Source organism: Haemaphysalis longicornis, unplaced genomic scaffold, assembly GCF_048455015.1.
Source record: "Haemaphysalis longicornis isolate Haplotype H1 unplaced genomic scaffold, Haemaphysalis longicornis Haplotype H1 scaffold_3, whole genome shotgun sequence".
Taxonomy (NCBI): domain Eukaryota; kingdom Metazoa; phylum Arthropoda; class Arachnida; order Ixodida; family Ixodidae; genus Haemaphysalis; species Haemaphysalis longicornis.
The window spans coordinates 79,901,055-79,923,503 of NW_027526335.1; the positions used below are offsets into that span (position 1 = coordinate 79,901,055).

At 45.7% G+C, this 22,449-nt stretch overlaps 2 protein-coding genes across 3 annotated transcripts in view; one reads left to right on the top strand and one right to left on the bottom strand.

Moving 5' to 3' along the window:
- LOC144174720 (paired box protein Pax-6-like) overlaps nucleotides 1-6,788 on the top strand; it is a 63,206-nt gene extending 56,418 nt beyond the window's left edge. Inside the window, exons 7-9 of one of the 2 annotated variants that reach the window (XM_077703550.1) lie at nucleotides 3,020-3,210; nucleotides 3,914-4,116; nucleotides 5,401-6,788. In XM_077703550.1, the coding sequence (XP_077559676.1) occupies nucleotides 3,020-3,210; nucleotides 3,914-4,116; nucleotides 5,401-5,495 (489 nt within the window). In that variant the 3' untranslated portion in view covers nucleotides 5,496-6,788. The remainder of the gene's footprint in view (nucleotides 1-3,019; nucleotides 3,211-3,913; nucleotides 4,117-5,400) is intronic. The other variant, XM_077703551.1, reaches the window with a different exon arrangement.
- A 106-nt stretch (nucleotides 6,789-6,894) lies between these two features.
- Nucleotides 6,895-22,449, bottom strand: part of LOC144174719 (transmembrane 7 superfamily member 3-like) — a 30,375-nt gene continuing 14,820 nt past the window's right edge. The window contains exons 3-10 of the mRNA XM_077703549.1: nucleotides 15,121-15,398; nucleotides 12,765-12,951; nucleotides 10,070-10,156; nucleotides 9,899-9,979; nucleotides 9,062-9,214; nucleotides 8,882-8,979; nucleotides 8,219-8,381; nucleotides 6,895-7,835 (exon numbers count right to left, since the gene is read on the bottom strand). Coding sequence (XP_077559675.1) covers nucleotides 7,597-7,835; nucleotides 8,219-8,381; nucleotides 8,882-8,979; nucleotides 9,062-9,214; nucleotides 9,899-9,979; nucleotides 10,070-10,156; nucleotides 12,765-12,951; nucleotides 15,121-15,398 — 1,286 coding nt within the window. The 3' untranslated portion in view covers nucleotides 6,895-7,596. The remainder of the gene's footprint in view (nucleotides 7,836-8,218; nucleotides 8,382-8,881; nucleotides 8,980-9,061; nucleotides 9,215-9,898; nucleotides 9,980-10,069; nucleotides 10,157-12,764; nucleotides 12,952-15,120; nucleotides 15,399-22,449) is intronic.

The following is a 22,449-nucleotide window of genomic DNA, read 5'->3' on the forward strand; positions in this document are numbered from 1 at the left end:
GTAACGAAGTGGTCGTGATGTGCATGGAACTATTAGTCTTGGCTTTGGGCTAGTTTATTGTTAGCGAGCCGGCTATAGTAGCTTTTTCTGTGTTATTTGCCATGAATGGATGCAACCGTGTGTGGTGTATCCTGAATATTGTCACTGATGAGAGAGAGAAGGAATAAATTTAATGGAAAACGGCGATGTTAACCGAGCCGTCGCGCTGGCCAACTGCTTCGGCAGATGATAGGAGAAGAAAAGAGAGAAAAAAGGACTTGAATCTTGGTTGTTGAGGGCTGGTATGATTGTATTTACTGCAGCGAACTGGTTGGAGGAGTAGCAGCCGAGTTCCGGCGCTTACCGATGATGATGATGTTTATTAGTGAATTACTGAGTACAAGCAACGTCGTCGCCCTCCGCCAGTCATTGTTGATGATGGTTTGATGATGATGGTGAAGTGAGCTAAGCTGCGGTTGACCATTCGCAGTATGCTGCAATCAATACTCGCGCTTGCGAAACTACTGCCTGAAGGCCCAACCCGGTTTCATGTTTGTCCGAATTTTATACGTCCTGCCTAAATAACTACCGAAGGAATATCGCAGGCTGTCTATATGAACCTTACTTTTTTTTTTAAAGACAGGCCATGTAAGTTTTACAGATTTACAGAGGAACTTAACAGTCATGAGTTTTTTTTTTTTTAGACTGCGATAAACCTCTTGAAAAGATTAAAAAAAAACACCAGAAGTTCTGGTTACGGCATTGTCTCCATGCAGCTACCCCGGAAAAAAAAAAAGAAAATATAAGAGCAAATCTTGGGCACATTATAAAGCTGAATTACGTGAGCCGGAGCTTCCAAAAAAAGGGCGCTCATTGTCGGGCACACCTGGTGGACCCTTTCAAGTATTTTCGCCTCGCCTCGTACGCCTCAATGCCTAAGCGTCTAATTAACAACAGCACTTTTACGCACCGAGCAATCCACTAGCCCTGCGCAAGCAAACTCGTGGCTTGAGCCGAGTCAACATCCGGGCTTGGCTCATCGACATCGCGGTGGTGTGTGTGTGTGTGTGCAGCGCACGAAGCATGCGGGTTTGTGTGCTCAAAAGCGCTTATGACAAGAAAGGGAACGAGAGAGATATTGAAGAGAAGTTAGAGTAGGGTATACAGAAAGTTGGCAAATAGACAGCGGGAGTGAGATCAAAAGACTTTGCAATGATCCGGCAAGCAGAAGTTTGTTTTCTTGTGCACTCTCGAGTAAAGTAAAATGAAACACAATTTGAAATCTTTGAGACAAAGACAGATTACGTATTATTATACATAGACCATGGCTCTGGGGTCGATAAAGGGCTGCCCTATTTTTAGGGTCAAACGCACAAAATAAGAAAGAATAAATAGAGGTGATGCGACTGGACAACGTAGTCAATATGTACATATCTAAAGTTGGGACGTTTTAAAGGCATTTAAAGAAACCATGCGTACAAAATACAACCTCCGCGGTTTCTTTAAATGATCTTAAAACGCCTGAATGAACTCGCCCTAGGCAACTCACTTAACTCAGTTCTAGCCCCGAAAGACGTTGTTTTCACCAAGAAAAGATGAGTATTGAAAAGCTTCAATCGCGCTACACAACGTACTAAAAGTCCAGTGATCAGTTTGCTAATTCCACGCTAGCATTTAAGTGCTGCAATCAAACTGTACTAACGGCACCACTGAAATCGCACAGTCATGTTTCTCGGGGGGTGATCACTGTGACGTCAGAGATATGGGGCGAGAAAGTGGTCGGTGACCCGCCACATACTTCATCCGTTTTACTTAAGATCTTCTTCCAAGTCTGCGTTGAACTTGACGCAATGGTTACTGCGAAGAATTGTTATCAGGCACCAAACTTGTATTTTGTCTTCACAGTCGCTTTAAAATGAGGACCTAAACAAGGTTATGTTTCCAAACTAGGTTTTGCATAAAATACGTAAAATATTGCAAATGTGTTGCTTAATAAGGAGGAAACTGCGCATGGGTTTCTTACAGGCGTACGCAACGCGCGGGTCCGAGGTTTCGCGCATTTTCCGTCAATCATTCGTCTAAAAAACTATTCGGGGAGAGGGACGCATATTGATAATGCGCCGGTTTTACCTGAAGCAACGTTACACGTATGTATAAACACCCCAGTACACAGTGCGTCGACGACTTTGTTCTATGCTTTCTGTGACGTGTCAAGTAATTGTGCGGGAGGGGAGGGGGGGGGGGGCGGAACGCGGAACATAATCAACGGCACTACAAGCGCCCCAAAGCTTCGTCGACGGTAGAGCAGAATTTTTTCCCTTTATCTAATGTTCACGCGCAAGGTAAAACCAAATAGCAATAAAAACAGTGTGAAGGGCTTTAGGGAGTTTACAAAGGAGTTTACAGGTTACAGTAGAGTCTACAGTTTACAGTGGAGTTTACAGGGAGTTTACAGCTATAGGGAGTTTACAGTGATAAGTTGAATCACTGGTTGCAGTTAATGGATGCCCGTCTCTAAAGGGTGCTTTACTGCAAGCATAGTTATGCCGTGGTGAAGCTTGAAGCGAAGGTTGCATTGCAATCTTACAGAAAAAAAAAAAAAAAAAGCCGGACCGGAAACAATTCGCAAGCCGCAACGTCACGTCATCTATCGTAAAGGAAAGGAAAGAAACTGCTTCATAAATTCCGAAATACAAAAATAAAAGTACGATACGGGCTGAGTTTGTAGGCTCTATCCTCACACTGCCTAACGTTCCAAATATCCGCGACGGTCTTACCGCTTGTGAAGTCACTTATTCGCAAAAGTTAACAAAGGTCTGAACCATTTTGTAATCGTATGGCGCATTTAAATGTTACTTCTTCTTGGCATCGGTTTTCGGTGCGAAGCGACTTAGTTGTTATTGCGCTTTATGATGACGCGCTTTTTGTTGAATGGTTGGCCTGTCGTGAAACGGTTCGCGGAACGGGGTGTGTGTGTTTTTTGCGGGGGATGGGGCCCCTCGTTGCCCCCTCTTGCGGTGGTGCCGGCTGACGGCCTCAGGTCTGGTTTTCCAATCGGCGGGCCAAGTGGCGACGCGAGGAGAAGCTGCGCAGCCAGCGACGCGCCGCGGAGTCCAGCGCCGCCGCCGCCGCCGTCGGAGGAGGACCCGTGCATGGACGGCTAGCCGGACCGCTGGCCGGATACCCGGGGCTCGGACAGCCCATGGCGGCCGCCATGCAAGACTCCTACAGGTACGGATTCAATCTTCTCCCTCAAGTGCTCTTAGCCACGTAACAGCACGCTGCTGGCCCCCCGACATTCACCGGTCACTTGAAAGTTCGCTTCCCCACATTGCACTACCGCGCAAAGCTAGTTCGAATGCGCGGAAAGTTTCTAAGAACGGAGGTATGTAATCACTATGGGATAGAAATTAAGCACCAAGGCGAAGCAAGCTTCCAGGTCGTGGCGTCATCGCTGCGTGCTTCGTGGAGAAGCCGCACTGTTTGGCTCGGCCGGAATGATTTGGCCATTTTACGCTAAAACAATTTTACGCTGTGATTTAACTAAGAGGGTGTGCAGGCCTTGTCGCCGCTGGGAGCGAGTCATTCTTACCTCTACCTCATTTCCATGACGTAGCATTAAATTCAAAACTGTTTCTCGTGTATCCGTTCACTCCCCACCTTGCATACCATAGCTTTTCCGGCTGCCTTTACTAGGAGAAACACACTGTGTAGGCCGCGCATTTTACGTGCCTTTTACTAGTATAGTAAGCTTTGCAGTAAGATACCAATGCGTCAGCGCTAGCTACCAAATGGTTCCATTGTTCCAACCCGCGCTAACAATACGACCCTTCTGAGGCAACGGCGAACTCACTGTTCGCAGCCCTGGCTCGCCAACGCATGCACGAGCTCCGCTGTAATGTTCTCTTTCGCGTACGTCTTTCCCTCCCCGCAGTCCGATGGCGGCCGGCATGGGGTCCGGCCCGTGCCTGCAGCAGCAGCACCGGGACGCCGCCTCGTACTCGTACATGCTGCACGACACGCTCGGCCTGGGCGCCTACTCCAGGGCCTCGGCCAACACGGCGGGGCAGGGCAGCATTCCGGGCGGACACCCCGCCGCCTACGCCGTCAGCGGCGCCAGTCCGCATGGAGCCGCAGGTATTTGGCTGGCTATATGCACACGCCGTCGATACGCAGTGAAAACTCCTTATAATAAAATATTTTTATTAAGAGACGGGTCACCTCAAATAACCCCAGCGTCCGTCGACACGTTCAGTACAGAAACCCGACGAACGCTAAGCGAACCAAGCATGCCGACTGCATATGTGAAGAGATGATTAATGATTACTAAAGCTAATTAATTATTGGTTGATAGTAACAATTAGTCACGTTGGGTGAAGGCGGATTAAGGATGGTAAAATAGCGTGAATGCTGTTTTGAAAGGTGGAATGTGTATATAAAGGGTACCAGTCACAGCAGTACGCCAAGCTTTAGACTAGAAAGCGCGTAACAAGTTTTTCATCGGCAAGTTCTATTCAACAGAGCAACTCGCATGTGGAATCTTTATTTTGAGAAGGAGTGGAGGGGGCGGCTCATCCAAAAAGGGAAATAAATGCAAGATAAATGCAATTAAGCTAATGCAGAGGAAAGGTGCTTCAGCTCACATAAAAAACCAGCCTAAGTCAGTTGTTTCGCTGCAACGCAGTTATCCTAATGATGTAGTGTTGGCTTTGGATTTGGATTGATGCCAATTTTCCTAGCTCTTCGATAAAATGATGACTAGATTTAATTCAGAAATTGGACTAGAAACTTAACACTGCCTGCTTCTTACAGGCTGTAGCAACCAACAAAAATTCATTCGCATGCCAGTTCTTATGGTTCAGTCCTTGTTATGGTTTTTCAAGTTCCTTACGGAAGGCATGACAAGAGAAACATCACTGCAAAATTGCTGAAAAATCTTGCACTGTAGACATTTTGTGGTAAACACGCTCAATCAGCTTTAGCATGTGCTTGGTATATGCCTGTAGCACTTGCTTGACCTTGAGGATGGTTATGCCCTATACGTGACAATGATCACAAGCCTCGCAGAAGGCACTTGAACAGGCCTCAGCTGCTTAAGTGCCAGCATCACGCCACTAGGTAACACTCATGAAGGGTGTATGGCCGAAGGAATACAGTGTAGCCCACTTAAATAGCGGCTATAACAAACAAATGTTCTTTTCCAATTACCATTTGTATACATAGATTTTGTGTCCAGATAGAGCAAAAAGCGGATGTAACGAACTGATTTCAGTTTCCTGATGTGTTCGCTAAGCGGGCTCGACTGTACCAGCAAATACCATTCTCCAGAACGGATTCAGCTCCGGCCGGATTTGTGCGCTGCAGCCTGCAGCAGGAGTCGCAGTGGTGACCATTCCTCCCCACCGTCCCTGCCCTACGCAGGCGTCATCTCGCCGGGCGTGACCGTGCCCGTGCAGGTGCCGGGCCAGACGACCGACCTGTCGGTGCCGTCCAACTACTGGCCCCGGCTCCAGTGACAATGGCCCATGGTTGGGTACCCGACCGACCTGAGCCTCGCCAAGGGCGGCAGGTCGTACGCCAACCTCCAGGACCATTTCCCGGCCGCCAACAGCAAGGACTAGCTAGTCAGCACTGCACTCCGGGCAGAGGGAGCGCCCCCGTCTTCTAGTCGCCCACTGACGATCCCGGCCAGCTCGCAGCGGAACGCCGCCCACGAACGGTGCAAGACAGAGCACGTGTGCGTGTTCCAGCTGGTAGCACAAAGCGGCAGTGGCGTTTTGAACAGAGACAATTATTTTTTATTTCTAGGGCCCCAGTGTTGTTAATTAGTCTGGCATATGCAACTTCTTTTTAGTTTTTATCTTTAGAACCACTCCAACACACGCAGATTGGCTTTCCTCAAGAGGCCCCCTGGTTAAAGTGCAAGACCAAAGCAACAGATGCGTTACAGTGCTGTTTTAGAGTCCCTCAGCACTATTAGCACATACAGGTGGCACGAAGAAAATGTTGATGAAAGGTAGGGGTTCTGTATCCTTTTCAACGATGGATTGCTATTCGCAGCCACTTTAGGCAGTCCAGTTAATTACATGCCTTTGTTTTATGCCACGCAGCTGACACATGCTGCGAGCGAAACTACTCTTTAAGACTTCCCCAAACCCGTGCAGCTTGCCCACAAAACTAGCTATGCTTCTGTTCACAAAACGCCGCTGCCGTTTGCTCCTTACACTACGTGTCACAAACACTGTAAACACGTGTGCCTCGATCGCCGCCACCTGTCTCAAGCCACGGTGTACGACAAGACCTCCAGACACCGGCGGCCCACTGGGGCAGCTGCCAGAACACAAGAGAACTTTTCTTCTAGTCAGCAACACCGGAGAGTATTTCCAATTTCTGTTCTTGTTCCGTTTTGTCCTTCCCGATACGTTGAAATCCTTGTGTCGTTTGAAACAGGTGAGCTGTCTAAAGTGTCAGTATTGTTGTCAATGCAATTCCAGCTACAAATTCTTCCTTCCTCATCCTTCATTTCTCGACCACAGGTTCTTGGGGCCGTGCAAGTGCGGTGTAGCCAACATTCAGTGTATTTTCCAAGCGGGTGAATGAAATACTCACAACACTGCCCTCGTCATCAGCCACTGCGCCGTTGTAGTGACATTTGCTCCTTGGTGTGCAAAGCCTAAGTTGGAAGACGGCTGTGATGGCATCCTCTTTTTATTTGGTGACGTGTGATTGGGATGGTGGAGTCCTTTTTTTCCTTCCCCCACTGTCTGCCAACAAGTCTCACCTCGAAGTGCAGCATCACAAGTGCACGTCTTGCCACCAGCCCAGTTTCATCTCACCAGTGGAATCTCGACGGGAAAATTTGGAAACTTGTACAGAACTGTACGCAAAGCAAAGCAGACGCACACACACGCTAGAGAAATGTCAAGAGGCATACTTTTAATATAGCTCATCCCAAAGAGTTTCCGTAAACAGAACAAGAAGGAATAAAAAAAAAAAGGAACTGCGAATGGCAGTCTGTGTGCTTGCTGTGCTTGTCACATTTCTTTAAAAGCGAACATAGGACATCCTCCACGTCGTACTGCTTTGGGCATTCTTCTGAAATACACTTTGATCCAAAGGCAAGAAAAGTTGGGCATTTAAAAACTGCCCAGTGTATAAGGAACCTTAAAAAAAGCTTCGCAATGTTGGCACTCGCACAAAACACAACCTTCATGTGTAGAACATCTTAACACACAACTGATGTGTGAGGTGTCCAGCAACCATATTATAGTACACTAGCAAATACTGCTGCAACAAGGAGTGTTTATGCTCTTATGCATCTTTCAGCCCATTATGAGAAATTTGTTGTTACGAGCAGCAGCCTTTTTGAGTGATACAAGTTGAGAGATATATTATACAGAAATCTAGGCGCTCATACATTTGATTTCATTCACTCGCAGCTCACTTCTCAGCTGTCGTAAACACAGTTATCCGCCAGCACTTGACTAGTCTAGTGGAAAACAAACAAACAAAAAAGACGTCCAGCAGCTGTACAACAAGACGAACAACAATCGAGGTGTTCTAGCATTCAGGCACAGATCCAGCATGCCCGAAATGAACCACCAAACTATAAGCGTATCAGAGCGGCCTGTATCTTGGTGGTGGCTCGTACGGTGGTGGTTCGCTGCCGTTCACAGCACCGTACGAGTGCGGTGGAAGTTGCGTAGGTCCCAGTAGAGGCTGTCCCGCGGAACTGCGCTCGCGGACCCACTTGTGGTACGGCGACTGGGGGAAGGGTGCCCGGCCGCGTTCGGACCAGAGCTGGAGTACGGTACCCAGCACGAACAGCGCAGCCCATGTCACCGACAGCAGTACATCTGTTCCAAGAGAGAAGGGACCCACCGCATCGAAAACTTCCTGGTGTGCCAAGCTTGACAAATCTCGCAGATAATAATGGGGGGAGGGAAGGGGGGGGGGTATTTTGGATCCCATCCCCATTATTATGAGAGCCACAGGCTAGTGCACAACGTGCATGTGCATGCACAAAGTCTTGTAGTCTGCGGCACTTAAAGAAAGTGGTCCAATTGGGGGAGCAAATACCAAACTGCTGCTTCAAAATTAATCATTTTGTTGAGCAGAGTAAGCAAACGACGGAGACAGGGCATCAACTTTGCACGTCAAAGCAACGCCTCGCTGATCACATGTGCCACGATCCCTTTCACAAGCTACCTGAGAGTTTCACTCGCTTTGATTGACGTACCGTTTAGCTGGAAGGGAACGGGGTTGCTGGCCTGGTAACCACCAGGTACCAGGGACCTCCGCACCACGTTGAGCACCACGTAAGACAGCGACGTCCCCAGGTACTGGTCTGCAGCCAGGATGGTGCAGTAGCCACCGACCAGTGAGCAGGACAGCACGCTTAGCTGCGAACCAAGCGACATCCACATCATTGAGAGAAAGGTAGCCTTCACGGCACAATAGCGTTTACTAACGGCTCTCCTTTTGTGTAGAAGAGAATCAGAACACTAAATACATCAGCAGAAAGGCAATAATGATAGCCTGTATCATCTAGAGGCTCATTTTTATATCAAGGCATGTTTCATGTTCAGCAGAGTACTGGTTTGGACGAGTTGGTACATAGCGAACACATAGCGAACTGTGTGTCGTGTGTTTCTGTCCCTCATCTTGTGCTGCACTTTCGTACTTCGCTAGGTTTCTTTTTTTTTTTTTCAGTGCTAAAAATGGCTCCGAGGCTAGACATGCAAAACACATACATTCCTGCTGCTTCATTTACGGTATTTTAAGGTTAATGTTGCAGAGTATGCCTTGGCAACAGTAAATAACTCGCATCTTTCATGTTCCCAGCATCAGCTTCCCATTACGACTGCAGGAAGTGAGGGAAGTGAGCACAAAAAACACTCACTATTTTGGCTTGTGGAAGCATGAGCACTGTAGGCAGCAACATAACGCAGCTGACGAAGACCCAGTAGCTCAGGCTGTTCTGAAGGAATGCTGCTTCACCTGCGAGTACAGCAATTCTTACTTAATGACAGTCTATTGCACCAGAGTCGAAAGCTCTGAGTGAGAGAGCGGACAAACTAACCTAGAGGTGTGAAGAGAATAATGGCGGCAACGAGAAAGCCGAGGGTGAATCCTGAGAGGGATACCGACAGCACCGGAATGGCAAACAGCCACCAGATAGCCAGCCAGAAGATTCCGCCCAGCACTCCTCCGACCAAGGCAGCCGTGAGTCCATCTGCAAAGGTTTACTATCTTTAAAACTTCCATCTACCACAAAACATCGTGCAGATTTCACCAAGAGCGACAGTCTAAAGTGACCGATTGATTCTAGGGTTTAACGCGCCGACGCAACGCAGGCGATGAGGCGCACCGTAGTGGAGGTCTCCGGATTAATTTTGGCCACCTGGGATCTTTAACGTGCGCTGAAATCTCATACACTCGGGCGTTTTTGCTTTTCGGACAGTCTAAAGTGAGGCCCCGCTATGTGACTCTCCAGTTTCTAGTGAACAAGTCGATAACTTCCACATTAATTAACGTAAAGTTCAATGTCATTACTGTTAAATATTAATATTGCACAAAACAATTTAACATTAACACAGCCAAATTACAGGTCAGCTTTGGACACCAAGAATAGAAGCATAGAACAGTGCCTCTTCACACGCACTGCATAAAAAACCCAAATTTCCTGACAAGTTCACACTGCACAAAACACACAAAATTGCCTAGCAGTATGCTTATCTACTGTCAGGCTGCCGACTACTGGCCCTTCTATAGAATTTCTATGGAACTTCTCGCCCTTCTATGGAACTGGAACTTCTATGATATGATCGTTTGCAATCAACGCTAAAACTCAGCTTTGCTGACTTGGGCAAGGTGAGCCTTGCATTAACGACCCCTCAAAAATGGCACGGACACTTACCGCGTGCAGATGCCCTTGTTATGGCAATGAATACCATGAAGCTGATCAGTGAAAACACGATGAAACCGAAGAAGAACATCTCTGTAAAGAGAGCATCCGGTGCTGTTAGTATATTGCTTTGTGGACGGATCAATCTACTTGGCTTGCCAAAAGATGTAGAACAACACTTACGGAACGAGAAGAACCTGTGCCCTCTGAAGCACGCAATGAGACCACAAAGACTCAAGACCAGAGCAATCACCAGTCCCCATGAGCTCTCTGCGTAGAATAATGATAATAATAATAATAATAATGACAGAATTAAAAGCACACACATACATCGACAATGCTCATTTATTTCCGGCAGCATGTATGTCTCTTGTCAAAATATTCCCAGCAGATGATATGAAAGTTGAGGCAGTCAAGTAAATTTCACAGCAGTTATTCCTGGATTGATATAAGTGAAATCTTCAGTCCTTAGCTTGCAGGTTGCAGCCTCAAGAGGACCTTGTTGGTACTCATTTCAGAGTGATGCAAAATACAGATGTATCATCCAAAAAAACATATTATTTGCGAAATAGAAACGTATAATGCTGGAAAACATATTAGCTGCAAAAATGAGGTATACAATCTGTAAAAAAACGCATTATCTGCAAAATAGAGACGTATAACCTGTGAGAATGTATTATCTTCAAAATTCAGACATATAATCAAGGAAAACATATCTGAAAATTAGAAATGTATAATCTGAGAAAATATATCTGCGAAGTTCAAAAGTATAATTTGGGAAATGTCTGATTCCGAGACATATGTTCCAGAAAAACATATCATCTCAGCTTAAACTGAAATAAAAAAGTTATGGTCAGATCAAGCTTTCAGAACATAACAGCTGGGCGCAACGGTTGTGCACCAACCAAGAACGTGACAAGTTTCTAGTGCACGATCACGTATCTGGAATGTCTTTTTAAGCCTCGCAAAGTAGTAATAAAAAAGGAAAGATGCTGTAGACAGACAGGAGCTTATTCTAGTCCCCCCTAACATATCTCAAACAAATAAATAAATTGAAACAAACAAAAACAATCCTAAACAGCAGAAAATATTACTTTATAACCAATTCTAAAACCTTGCAAAAAAAAGAAACATTCTTGACATAACATCAAGTCAATAAAAAATTACATTGTCCAGTTCTCAAACCTTGCATTTCTTAGAAACAATCCAAGGCACTGAACTACACAAACCTTTATGTATTTACATTTGTAACAAGGAACAGCTTAAAGGAGCCATGAAGAGAAAACACAAGTTTCAATCATTCAAAAGATTGCCTCGTTAGAATCATACTGACACCACTTTTAAGGTAAACTTGGCTAAAATAAGCAATATAATTAGGAAAAAAGGGAATGGTCATGCGACCCACTAGCTGATTTCCCGCAACAGAACCTATGATGTCATTTGAGCCAGCTCTGCGATTGGCGGAGGCCGGTGAAAGCAAACGCAAATTAGGCAGAGCTTATAAGCTTGCCGAACGAGCTATCTGCGCCTAAATTGAGGGCACATTCTTTTTAAAGCAGTAAGAATCGTGGGACAAACCGTGGAAGTTACGAAATCACACGTAAACATAGAAGTACTGATGCGTACTGCTGTTGGTACTGCGCGCACTATGCTTGGTTTAGCTGCACAGGACTGCAGGGCTTTGGGTTTGTCTCAGACGACACTGGCCGACCGACGCAAGCAAGGGTCTTACGTGGTCTTACGTGACCATATTTTTCGAGCGAGCACTATGTTTCATGAAGCGAGTACTTTATCCCTGAACAAAAACAAACCCAAGGCAGAAAACGGCTTGCCACGGTATGGTGGCGCCATCTAGGTTGACTAACAGTAAACGAGGCTCCGCGCGAGAGGCGGAGAGTTGAGACCGGCCGTGCCGCAATCGGCTGCAGAGCGGTCGGTTCCTGTGATGTCATTGCAGACCAGGAAAATGCACGATTTAGCGGGAAAATTAAAATTTTAACTTAAATTGAGTTGTTTCTAGTGAATAAAGCATCGTTTGCCTCTGGACAAGCACTGGGGGCACTATAAAACACGAAATCTTTCGAACAAAATAAACTTATATTTTGTCTTCATGGCTCCTTTAATGTGCCTTCCATCATACTGGTATAAGACTGCATGCAGCCCAAAATGTGTTTAGTGAAGTGGGGAGTGAAATGGTAAAATGAGGAGAAAATAGAGGGAAGAAAAAAAGGAAAGGGGTAAATGTTTTTCAAAAGTATTTGCCAGTTCCCTGTAGCGCATGGATAAGTGATGCTTTGCTACAATGTTTAATCTAAGAGTTGCACAGTCCCTTCATACGCTACTTTCAAAACCTGTTTCAGGGTGCCTTCAAAGTTACTGTGACTACTTAATAAGAATCACTCAAATCCCAGTTAATGAAAAAAAGCAGCAGCGTTAGCTGTATGATGATACAGAAATTCATGCTTGTGACGCAGATTAAAACAAAGACCGGGGCAGTGGATTCCTTATCTTTAAAATCTTCATATACCATCTAGCATGAGGTTTGCTGAGCGCAAATCAAATATTCTTAACTATTTCAATGGTAGTCTTCAATTGACTACTTAACTGATTGACAAGCTGTACATCGCCACTGGTAAAATTACCATTACTGAGTGCACCTGAACACAACTGCGACATCGATTCACATTTCGTTCAGCATCTCGTTGTGGGATAGAATGGCAGAACACTGCCTAAATAAAATCACCATACTTTCCCAACATACAACATACAACAGAAATCAAATTCAAATGAAAAAAAAAAAAAACTCAGAATGTTGCCAAAGACAACGTGAACTACCTAGTGTAGAACAGCACTGCAGCCAAGGAACATGTGGGCTCACCAAGCCGTCGGCACGTTTCCGACTGGGTGTACCACAGGCAGCCGTAACTGGCAATGGGCACGTAGGCAGCCTCACGAACTTTCCCATCCCAGGTGGTCTGGCGTACGAGCACCGTATACACGGCTCCTTCGCCGGGGTAAGTCAGGAACAGCGCCCGAGTCTTCGGATTCTCCCGGTAGGCTCGCACCTTTCAATCAAAAGGGGGGAGGGTCACTGCTTATAGCAATGGCGTGGAACTATCCTGACAGACTGTTTTACACTGATAGGTAGTGGCAGGCAAACTTGTCAGGAGCAGTAAATAGATGAAATTTAGAACCGCTGGGGGGGGGGGGGTGCAAGGTCGATAAAATGTATAGTAAAACCTCGTTACAAGAGACACTGTTACAAGAGACAGTTGGGTACAAGAGACATCTGAATGAAAGCGGTTTGGTTTGTTCTCTCATGTTCAACATGTTAGCAAGCAACATTGCATACAAGAGACTATGGTTACAAAAAACATGTTTGCCGGGTCCCTTGAGTATCTCTTGTAACGAGGTTAGACTGTACTACCAATGAATGAAAACTAGAACTGCTGGGGGAGGGAGATGATGGGAGGAAGAACACACAAGTCGAGAAAATTTGTTAGGGATAGGACAAATACTAAATACAATAAAACAGGCATGGCTGTTGCTTTCCACCGACGTCCTCACACAAAGAACAGCTTCTGATCACCATCACCATCATGCCAATAGGGCGGCAGCCGTAAGTCACTGCTCTGGTGGAAAAGACCTCACTACAGGAGCCCTCTCTAATTACTGCAGCCTGCTGCAAAGCTGATTGCAGTGACCAGAGGAGTGAGGGAAAGACTGCCACAACGATGAACAACACAGTGTTTCAGACTACTAGGCAAGGCCTATCACAAAAATTCCCCTCACATTCAAACAACGTGGTTTTCAGACATTAAGCAAGTAATTGCAAGGAGCTAGCATAGTCAAACAGAGCAATGAATTAATGATGGATGCGACAAGTGACAGCTTAAATAAAGCCCCAGTCCTCACTTACCCTGCAATTTGACATGCGACACTTGTGCTTTCAAATAGGTATACTGGATCTTTGCAGTTATATGTACTTGCAGGTAGCTCAATTTGCCATCTGTAGTCTGCACGTCAAATATGCAAACAAAAACATTAAGCAAACTTTTTTTTGCATTGTACTACATACTAATTTACTTTTATATTTTTGTGCTTTTAATTTAGAACAACCTTTACTATGACACAAAATATAAAGGTACCATTATGTTTGTAATTATGCTTTTGCTTTAAGCACCGAAGGTGTGGTATAGAATCCTTCACTCAACAGATGATCCAAACCCAATGCAGCCTACACTGGTTAGGGTACTTTAAGCTTCTTTTTTTTTCTTACACATTATTCACTGATCCACCTGATTGGTTGGACATAACTGCAAACCTTCAACAAAGCATCTACAGCCTATTACTTCCTTCTTTGGCCGTTAATGCAGAAAACTGAAAAAATAAAACTTGCCCCATTTTTGGCACACCACACTATATGTAACAGAAATAGCTTGAGGAACACAAGACAAAAGGGGAGTGGGCCTACTGATATCGCTTCCTGTTATTTTTTCCATTAATCTAGCGGGGAAAAAAAAAAGGGAAGGCTTGACAACAGTACATAGCATTTTTCGTTAAGAAACTCGTGCAACGATTAATGGTTGGACCCACTGGCGCACAACCACTGTAATAAGTGCCTTTTGTCTCAGTTCTGTTTGGTTTATTTTATGCCCTGGCCTATTGCCAAGAACATAAGTCTTATCCTGCAGCGGACACAAACAGGCCAACGATGACGATGGCAATGATAGTGATGATGATGATGGGTGAGTTCCGTTCCACAAGGAATGGGAGAGAACAATTGCTTGCCAAGACAAAGCAGCCACGGTTACAGTGTACTAGAAGGTAACGTGTGTCGTTCGGAGGAAAAACCAATGGAGAGTGCGGGTCCCTTTTGCAACGAAAAAGTATGGAGCGCAGGCGTTCCCCACAGAACTCCTGTTGCAGCCAGCGCCACCTATAAGTTTTTAAATCAAACTCAACAGTTATTTGACGACTTCATGAAACTCTATATTATGAAATAAAGAAATCATGCTATTTAGGGCAATAAATGAGGATTAATTCAACAAATGAAACTTCTGAGACCAACTGGCAAGCAGCAGCCGCCAGGGGAGTTGCTTACAACAGGAGTTCCTCAGCATAAATTTTTATCGCAAAAGGGAGCCCCCTAATTGGCCCCGAACGGCACACCTCTCTCCTCTAAGTGCACTGTTCCACGGTTTATCAGCACTCAGTGGAATACTTGCACGTACCACGTGGGCGTTGCTCTTCACTGAGGTGGGATCCAGCATCTTGGAGATGGCCGTCAGGTAGTGGTCCTCTGAGACATCCCACTGATCCAGGTAGTAGACGTAAAGGTCGTATCGAAAGAGTGCAAAGCTCCGACTGCAGGAGGGGGCGGGGGACTCCCGCGGTGCGCCACCGCTGGCGTGCTGGAACTCCACGGCCAGTTCGGCATCCCTCATCTTGAGACGAAGGAAGGGCGACACTTCGACGGGGAACTCCATGTTGCAGCCGCCCGGAACAGGATCTGGCAGAAATACGTTCAGATACTCAGTGCATGCTTTTTTGGTTTCCCCACTGATAGCCACTGATATTCCGTGCGATAGCTTGTTCATCTTCTGCCCGTAACTCATTACAAAAACGGTAGCAGGGGTTGTCTTTGTTTCTAAATTAGCTAGACTAAAAATGTGCAGCCTAATCAATTAGGAACAGAGAATATAACATCCTAGCTCTGTAGCTGGCTGCCTGCGTCGTGGCCTTGCGTGAAGAAGCTTGCTTTCTGGCATGAGAACACACGGAGCTAATAAAGCGTTTAGTTCCCCCCCCCCCCCCCCCCCCCCCTTTTTTTTTATTAGCAACGACCCCCAAGCGTGTCCAAAGGCTTGTCAACTTGCACAATCTGCTAACAGCTAAGCGCTCTCTGGGCCTGCCCGTGTCCGTCCAGATCTTTTCGAAGATCTTCTTGGGCCGTGGCTTGCAAAAAGAATGGCAAGTCACGCAACAAAGGCGCTCTTTACATTACTCCTAAGCACTGGACTTGACAGTTAGCTATGAACTCTCAGACAAATGTCTATATCGTCTAATTGTGTGCATGCTTTCGTGTGTGGCTGTGGGTTTGCGCATTCATGTGTAAGCGAGAGTTCTTTTCATATATTTTCATAACACCTTCAGCCCCATTTGGTGTAGCAAGTCGGGCACCTAGGCCTGGCTGACCTCACTTACCCATTAAAGATCTCTCTCTCTCTCTCTCTCTCTCTCTCTCTCTCTCTCTCTCTCTCTCTCTCTCTCTCTCTCTCTCTCTCTCTCTCTCTCTCTCTCTCTCTCTCTCTCTCTCTCTCTCTCTCTCTCTCTCTCTCTCTCTCTCTCTCTCTCTCTCTCTCTCTCTGATTTATGTCTACTCTTAAGCTTCCCAGTTTATCCTGAAGCAATTTGAAATCACTTTGAATTCAATTTGGTCCAAGAGACCACTCAAAGCCACAGTCCAAGAGACCACTCAAAGCCATCACACCATTTCATTTCTGTATTTTATTTATTTTCAAATCATAATCCTGTCTACCGAAATCTGCCTCATGTTGGGCATGAATACACAGAAGTTATTTTAAAACCTTCTGCATGGACTTTTACTTTCTGTTGTATACCATAAAAGCACTTCTCAAGCATTCACACTTTCCAGGTGTGTGATCTTCATTAAATGAATTATGAAATGCAACAAATGGGAACTCTTATGGGTGTAAGCCCCTGCCAATTGCCTGCTTCTGCACTGCAGGTTTTCTCGTTCAATGTAATCCAATTGCCACACAATTGGAACCCCCCCAAAGATGGTGACTGCTTAACATTTGTTGATGAAAATAATACCGCTATTCCTTGCAACCGAAGTGCTGAAGTTCTCAATCAAGCCTTTGCATCAAATTTCTCCGAAACTACTAATGTCCCACTACCCTTACCTTGCAATTACAGTCACAACCAGATGCCCCCAATTACCATCGATTCTTGTGGTGTTGAAAAACTTATTAAATCATTAAAACCATCCTCTGCTCCTGGATGTGACCTCGTTAGTCCAAAAATTCTAATCAGTACTAGTTACTATTCTTCCATTATACTAACAAAAATTTATCAACAGTCGCTCGATCACGGTGTGCTACCAATTGAATTTAAAACTGGAAAGGTGGTTCCATTCTTCAAATCTGGCAACAGGCACTCACCCCTTAATTATCGACCTATTTCTTTAACTAGTATTCCATGTTAACTAATTGAACACATTGTTTTCCAACCTAGTTAAATTTTTAGAATCGAACTCTTATTTTTCTCTGTCACAACATGGTTTCAGAAAAACGTATTCATGTGAAACGCAACTCGCATTATTCACCCATAAACTGCATACTTTTCTTGATCAGTCCACGTTTGCCGATTGTATATTCATTGACTTTTCCAAAGCATTTGATAAGGTGTGTCACAAACTATTGTTGTTTAAACTACATCAGCTTAACCTCGATTCCAAACTTCTATCTTGGCTTGTTTTTTCTTACCAACCGTTCGCAATTCGTATCCGCTAATAATCATAACTCCACTCTGGTGTGCCGCAAGGTTCCGTACTGGGTCCTCTTCTTTTCCTTATATACATTAACGACTTACCAGCATCCATTTCTTCTAACATTCACTTATTCGCCGATGACTGCGTTGTGTACCGACAAATAACTTGCGCTGATGACATAGCCGTCTTGCAATCTGATCTTCATACTATTTCATCCTGGTGCAAAACTTGGCTGATGGAACTTAACTCTAGCAAATGTAAATATTTACGTGTTACAAGAACAGCCCACCTGTTACCTACTTATTTTATTGATAACTCCCGTTTAAATCATGTATCATCTTATAAATATCTTGGTGTTCACATTTCAGCTGATTTAACATGGACCACTCACACCGAGTATGTAATTGCCAATGCTAACCGCACGCTAGGGTACCTCCGACGCAATTTTTCAAGAGCCCCTTCATCACTTAAATTACTAATGTACAAAACACTCGTTCGTTCTAAACTGGAGTATGCCGCATCAGTGTGGGATCCAAGTTATGATACACTAATACAATCACTCGAAATGGTACAAAATAACTCTGTTCGCTTCATTCTTTCTAACTATAATCACACTGCTAGCATAACTTCAATGAAATGTAGCCTTCAACTACCAACGCTATCTTATCGCCGTAAAAATTTGCGTCTCTGTCTGTTCCATAAGATATTCTATCACCCACATCTACGTCATCAGCTCATTTTGCCTCCGCATTTCATATCGTCTCGTTTAGATCACGCTAATAAAATCGGAATACCATCGTCAAGGACAAATGCATTTTTTCAGTCTTTCATACCCAGGACTTCAGTGGAATGGAACCATCTTCCTGCATCAACCGCTGCCATTATTGATCATGAATCATTCAAAACAGCCTTAACTAACATGGTATAATGATATGTTCATTTGTATTTTGTTTTGTCACGCTTTAGCTAAAATTGTATACTAAGAAGCCAACCTGATATATTCGTTTATACCTTATAATGCATTAGCTACAATTGTATATTTAGAAGCCATTGTTACAACCTTTTTACTTCTTTTTACTGCTTTTGTCATTCCTTTTTTTGTATTTAACCACTCCCCTCTCTAATGCCTTATGGCCCTGAGGGTACTGTAAATAAATAAATAAATAAATAAATTTAATCCAGGCGCCAGTGAATTTAATCCAGATGCCATGTAATTTAATTCAGGTGCCAGCGAATTTAATCCGACTGCCAAACAATTTAATCCCTTTGCCAACCAAATTATTCCAGCTATCAGAAGAATGTTCATGAGTGTTTTGTGCGTGGTGTGGTGAAAACGTGGTGTTTCTTGATCCATTATGTGCAAAATATCATATGGCACAGCTTAAAGGGACACTGAAGTGATATGTAAACATTGCGGGATTACTAGCGCAAATTGTAGTCCGGAGTCCCCAGGCCATGTTTCGACCACTCTAGGCGCGTTTACGCGATTTTATTTAGTAGAAAAACTAATTCGAAAATGCTGTCCTCCTCTCTTTACGCTCGCCCATTTTCTGTGGCGTTTTCGTGTGACGTCAGGAGGGGATGAGCTGGCAATTGGCTGCGCCACGGCTGCGCTACTGCACGGCTCCCCGGCCGACAGAGTCAGTCGGCCCAACGTTTCGTCCGCCGGCCGCCGGCGGGTCGTCGCAATCAAGGAGGTTAAAAAAAAATTGCTTGGTCGCAATTCGTTCGCTTAGTTGAAACGAAGCCAGGACACGTTTGTGAATGGAAGAATGTGCCTTTCTTTCCTTGGTTTGTTTGTACACTGTATCTAGCTCCAAGTCAAGGTCGCTTCACACAAGCGCTGCACAAGCGCACATGCGACGCTTCGCTGACTGGTACGCCAGTATGAAAATATAAGGCCTCTTGAAGGCGGGAGAAGAGTCAGCGAAGTCAATATAGGTACTAAGCAAATAAAATCAACTGATATTTTTACCGTACAGCGTAAAACTAGGGCGCGGGAAGCACTTTTTTGCGCTGGGCGAACAAGCACAGCGGTCAGCAGCACGACAACGCATCTGCGAACGCTTTTCCGTCTACGAAATGCAATTGCTAGACGTGAGCTACTGTGGAAACTCGGGCGACGCTTACTGCACGATCGCAGTACAACAAATAGTCACCTAAGCGGCTTGAAATGCCAAAACTAAATAAAAGTGTAAACCGGTTGTACAATATATACTCTATATTAGCAAGGCCTCCGCGTCCCGTTCCGTGGCTCAGTGGTCTGAGGCGTAGGTATGTCGCCGCGAATGTTTTGCAAGTTACGAGGTCGAATCCCCGCAGGTACGTGCTTTTTTTTTTGTAAGTTAACTTTTTTGTTTTCCGCCGATGTTTTCTATATTGAGTTCACCTTTTTTTGGGCCGCAACGTTAATGGCTACACGAACTAGTTCACAAAACGCGCGCAGGCTGGCACTGGCGCGCTATACTCGGATACAAGTCAAGAAAAAAGGGGCGTCGCCTAATCCCCCACTTCCACCACCCCCTTCCAGCCAATAGTGTCGCTCTATCAAGGTGACGTCGTGGCCGACCGCATTGCACCTGCGGGCAGCACTCGGAGCCACGCTTTCCTTAATGCGTCCGTGCCGAAAAGTAGTTCGTAAGGGCGCCTTCACTTTGAGCGGAGATAAAAACCTTAGCTAAATTTTTTTATGTGCCCGTTTTAATGCAATGCGTGAAAGAATTTATCGTCAGCTGCAGTAGCGAGTTTCAATTATATTCCTGATGGTGAATTTCTGCTCTTCCGGGTTTTCCCTCAGCCGCTTGCTTCTGGCATGTTCTGGTTTTATGCATTGCCGGCCCCATTTCCCGCCATGGATCCCGAAGAAGTCGCATCTGAATGTGCTTCATCGTTCTCGACTGAGAATTGTGGTGCGTTGCCATCTACGCCACGCCGATGGTACAAGAAAAACAAAAGCGGCCGTGTCATCTGCAGCTGCGGACGGGAGATGATCCGGAACGCGTACGTTCGTTTGCGGCATCTTCACCCAGAGCGCAGCGTTGAAGAAACGGCCGCGACCGTGAGCGATCTTCTTGGAGTCAGCGTGAGCTTGGTGATGGACGTGAAGAAGGAGATGAAAAATAACGACGGAAATGTTGCGACGCCCTCCCGAAAGCGCCCGCGAAGCGCCGGAAAGAGACGACGCACAGAAGTGTACGACGACTTCACGAAGTGCGCATTGCGGTCGTCCGTGCATCGTTTTTTTCGCAGCAATGAGATTCCGACAGTGAAGGCAATTGCTGCGGATTTCAACGCTAGCGGCGATGTTACTCCTCTCAAGCCATGGACTGTGCGCCGCCTGCTGAATGACATCGGGTTCAGGTATGAGAAGAGGGGCCGGAACTCGCTGCTGATCGAGCGGGACGACATTGTCGCGTGGCAGCAGAAGTACCTCTACGACGTCGCCAGGTACATGATGGAAGGTCGAAAAATCTTCTACCTTGATGAAACCTGGGTGAATGCGGGACACACGCTATCGACTGTTTGGACGGACACGACGGTTGCTTCCCACCACGACGCCTTCATGCGTGGTCTGACGACAGGTTTGAAGCAGCCGTCAGGGAAAGGACAGCGCCTGATTGTAACGCACATCGGCAGCGAGGACGGCTTCGTCAGTGGTTGCCTGGATATCTTTCGGGGTACAAAGACCGGCGACTACCACGAGGAGATGGACGGCACCCGCTTTGAAAGGTGGTTTGGCGCCGTTTTGCCGCAACTGCCACAAGGTAGTGTAATTGTCATGGACAATGCCTCGTACCACTCGCGGCTGGAAGAAGCAGTGCCTACGACGTCTTCGCGCAAACAGGTCGTTCAGGACTGGCTGACGTCCAAAGGACTTGCTTGGGATGAAAAAATGCTTAAAAAGGAGCTCCTCAGCCTTGTGACCTCTGTAAAGACACGGTACATCAAATATCGTGTTGACGGTGCAGCTGAAAGGGCAGGATGTATTGTGCTTAGGCTCCCACCCTACCATTGTGAGCTCAATCCCATTGAGCTCATATGGGCGCAGATGAAACGAGGTGTCGCAGTCAGAAATGCCACATTTAAGCTGGCAGATGTAGAGGTGCTCCCGAGGGAAGAAGCTGCCAAGGTAACAGCTCAACACTGGGCAAACGCAGTTCAGCATGTGATCAGCATTGAAACAAAGTTCAGGGGAGACGGTGGAGCAAGTGCGCATGTTCAACCTATTATAATCCATCTGGATGAAGATGACATGGACTCCGACAGTGACCTATCTGGTATCGAGTCCTTTGAAGATGTGTAAGGCGGCCAGCTATTCGCCAGTGCCGCCTTTGCCCCTTTCAGTTAGTGTGGAGTGCGCAATTTAGCTTAAGTAGGTGTGTTTCCATAGCTGCAGGAGCAAGAAACTCCATCAGACAGCAGAGAAGACCAGACATGCTGTTTGTGTGCGTTATTAAGACTTATTTCTGGAGTTAACTGAGCTGCCTGTGTGTGCTGCGTAACTTGTTCATGGTTGATTGCTTTGATATGTAGCTATGAGAATCAAAAGATGGAATTGCAGTGTTTGGGTTTTATTTCATTTGCCATTACTGAATGTTGTATGCTGTGTTGTAGAGTCGACAGGGATTTTCCAGTATGACAGTGAGGGTGACAAGTTATTTCAACAATCGCTGCATGATATCATTTGCTGTAGTGAACCGAGCGGTGTATTGTGTGGTGCTGGCTCAGGACTGGTTGCCTTGATATGTAGCTATGAGAATCAGAAAAGGCTGTTGCAGTGCTTGGTTTCTGATTGCATTTGTTGCAAGTGTGGTGCAGGAATTAGGCCGAATGAATGCAGTCCTGACAAGACACTGCGTGGCAGACGTATCCATAAAAGAAAATTGTACATCTCGAGCTAGAGGAAACCCACACTGTTCCAAACTATTATCTGGAAGCAGGGCCACGCTTGCACTATGCGATAGTTTTCGCTGCACAGGGAGGATGGCTATTCGCATGTGTAGCATGAGGTGTGTGCAAGCAGAGTCAAGCGAGTTCGCAAATTCAC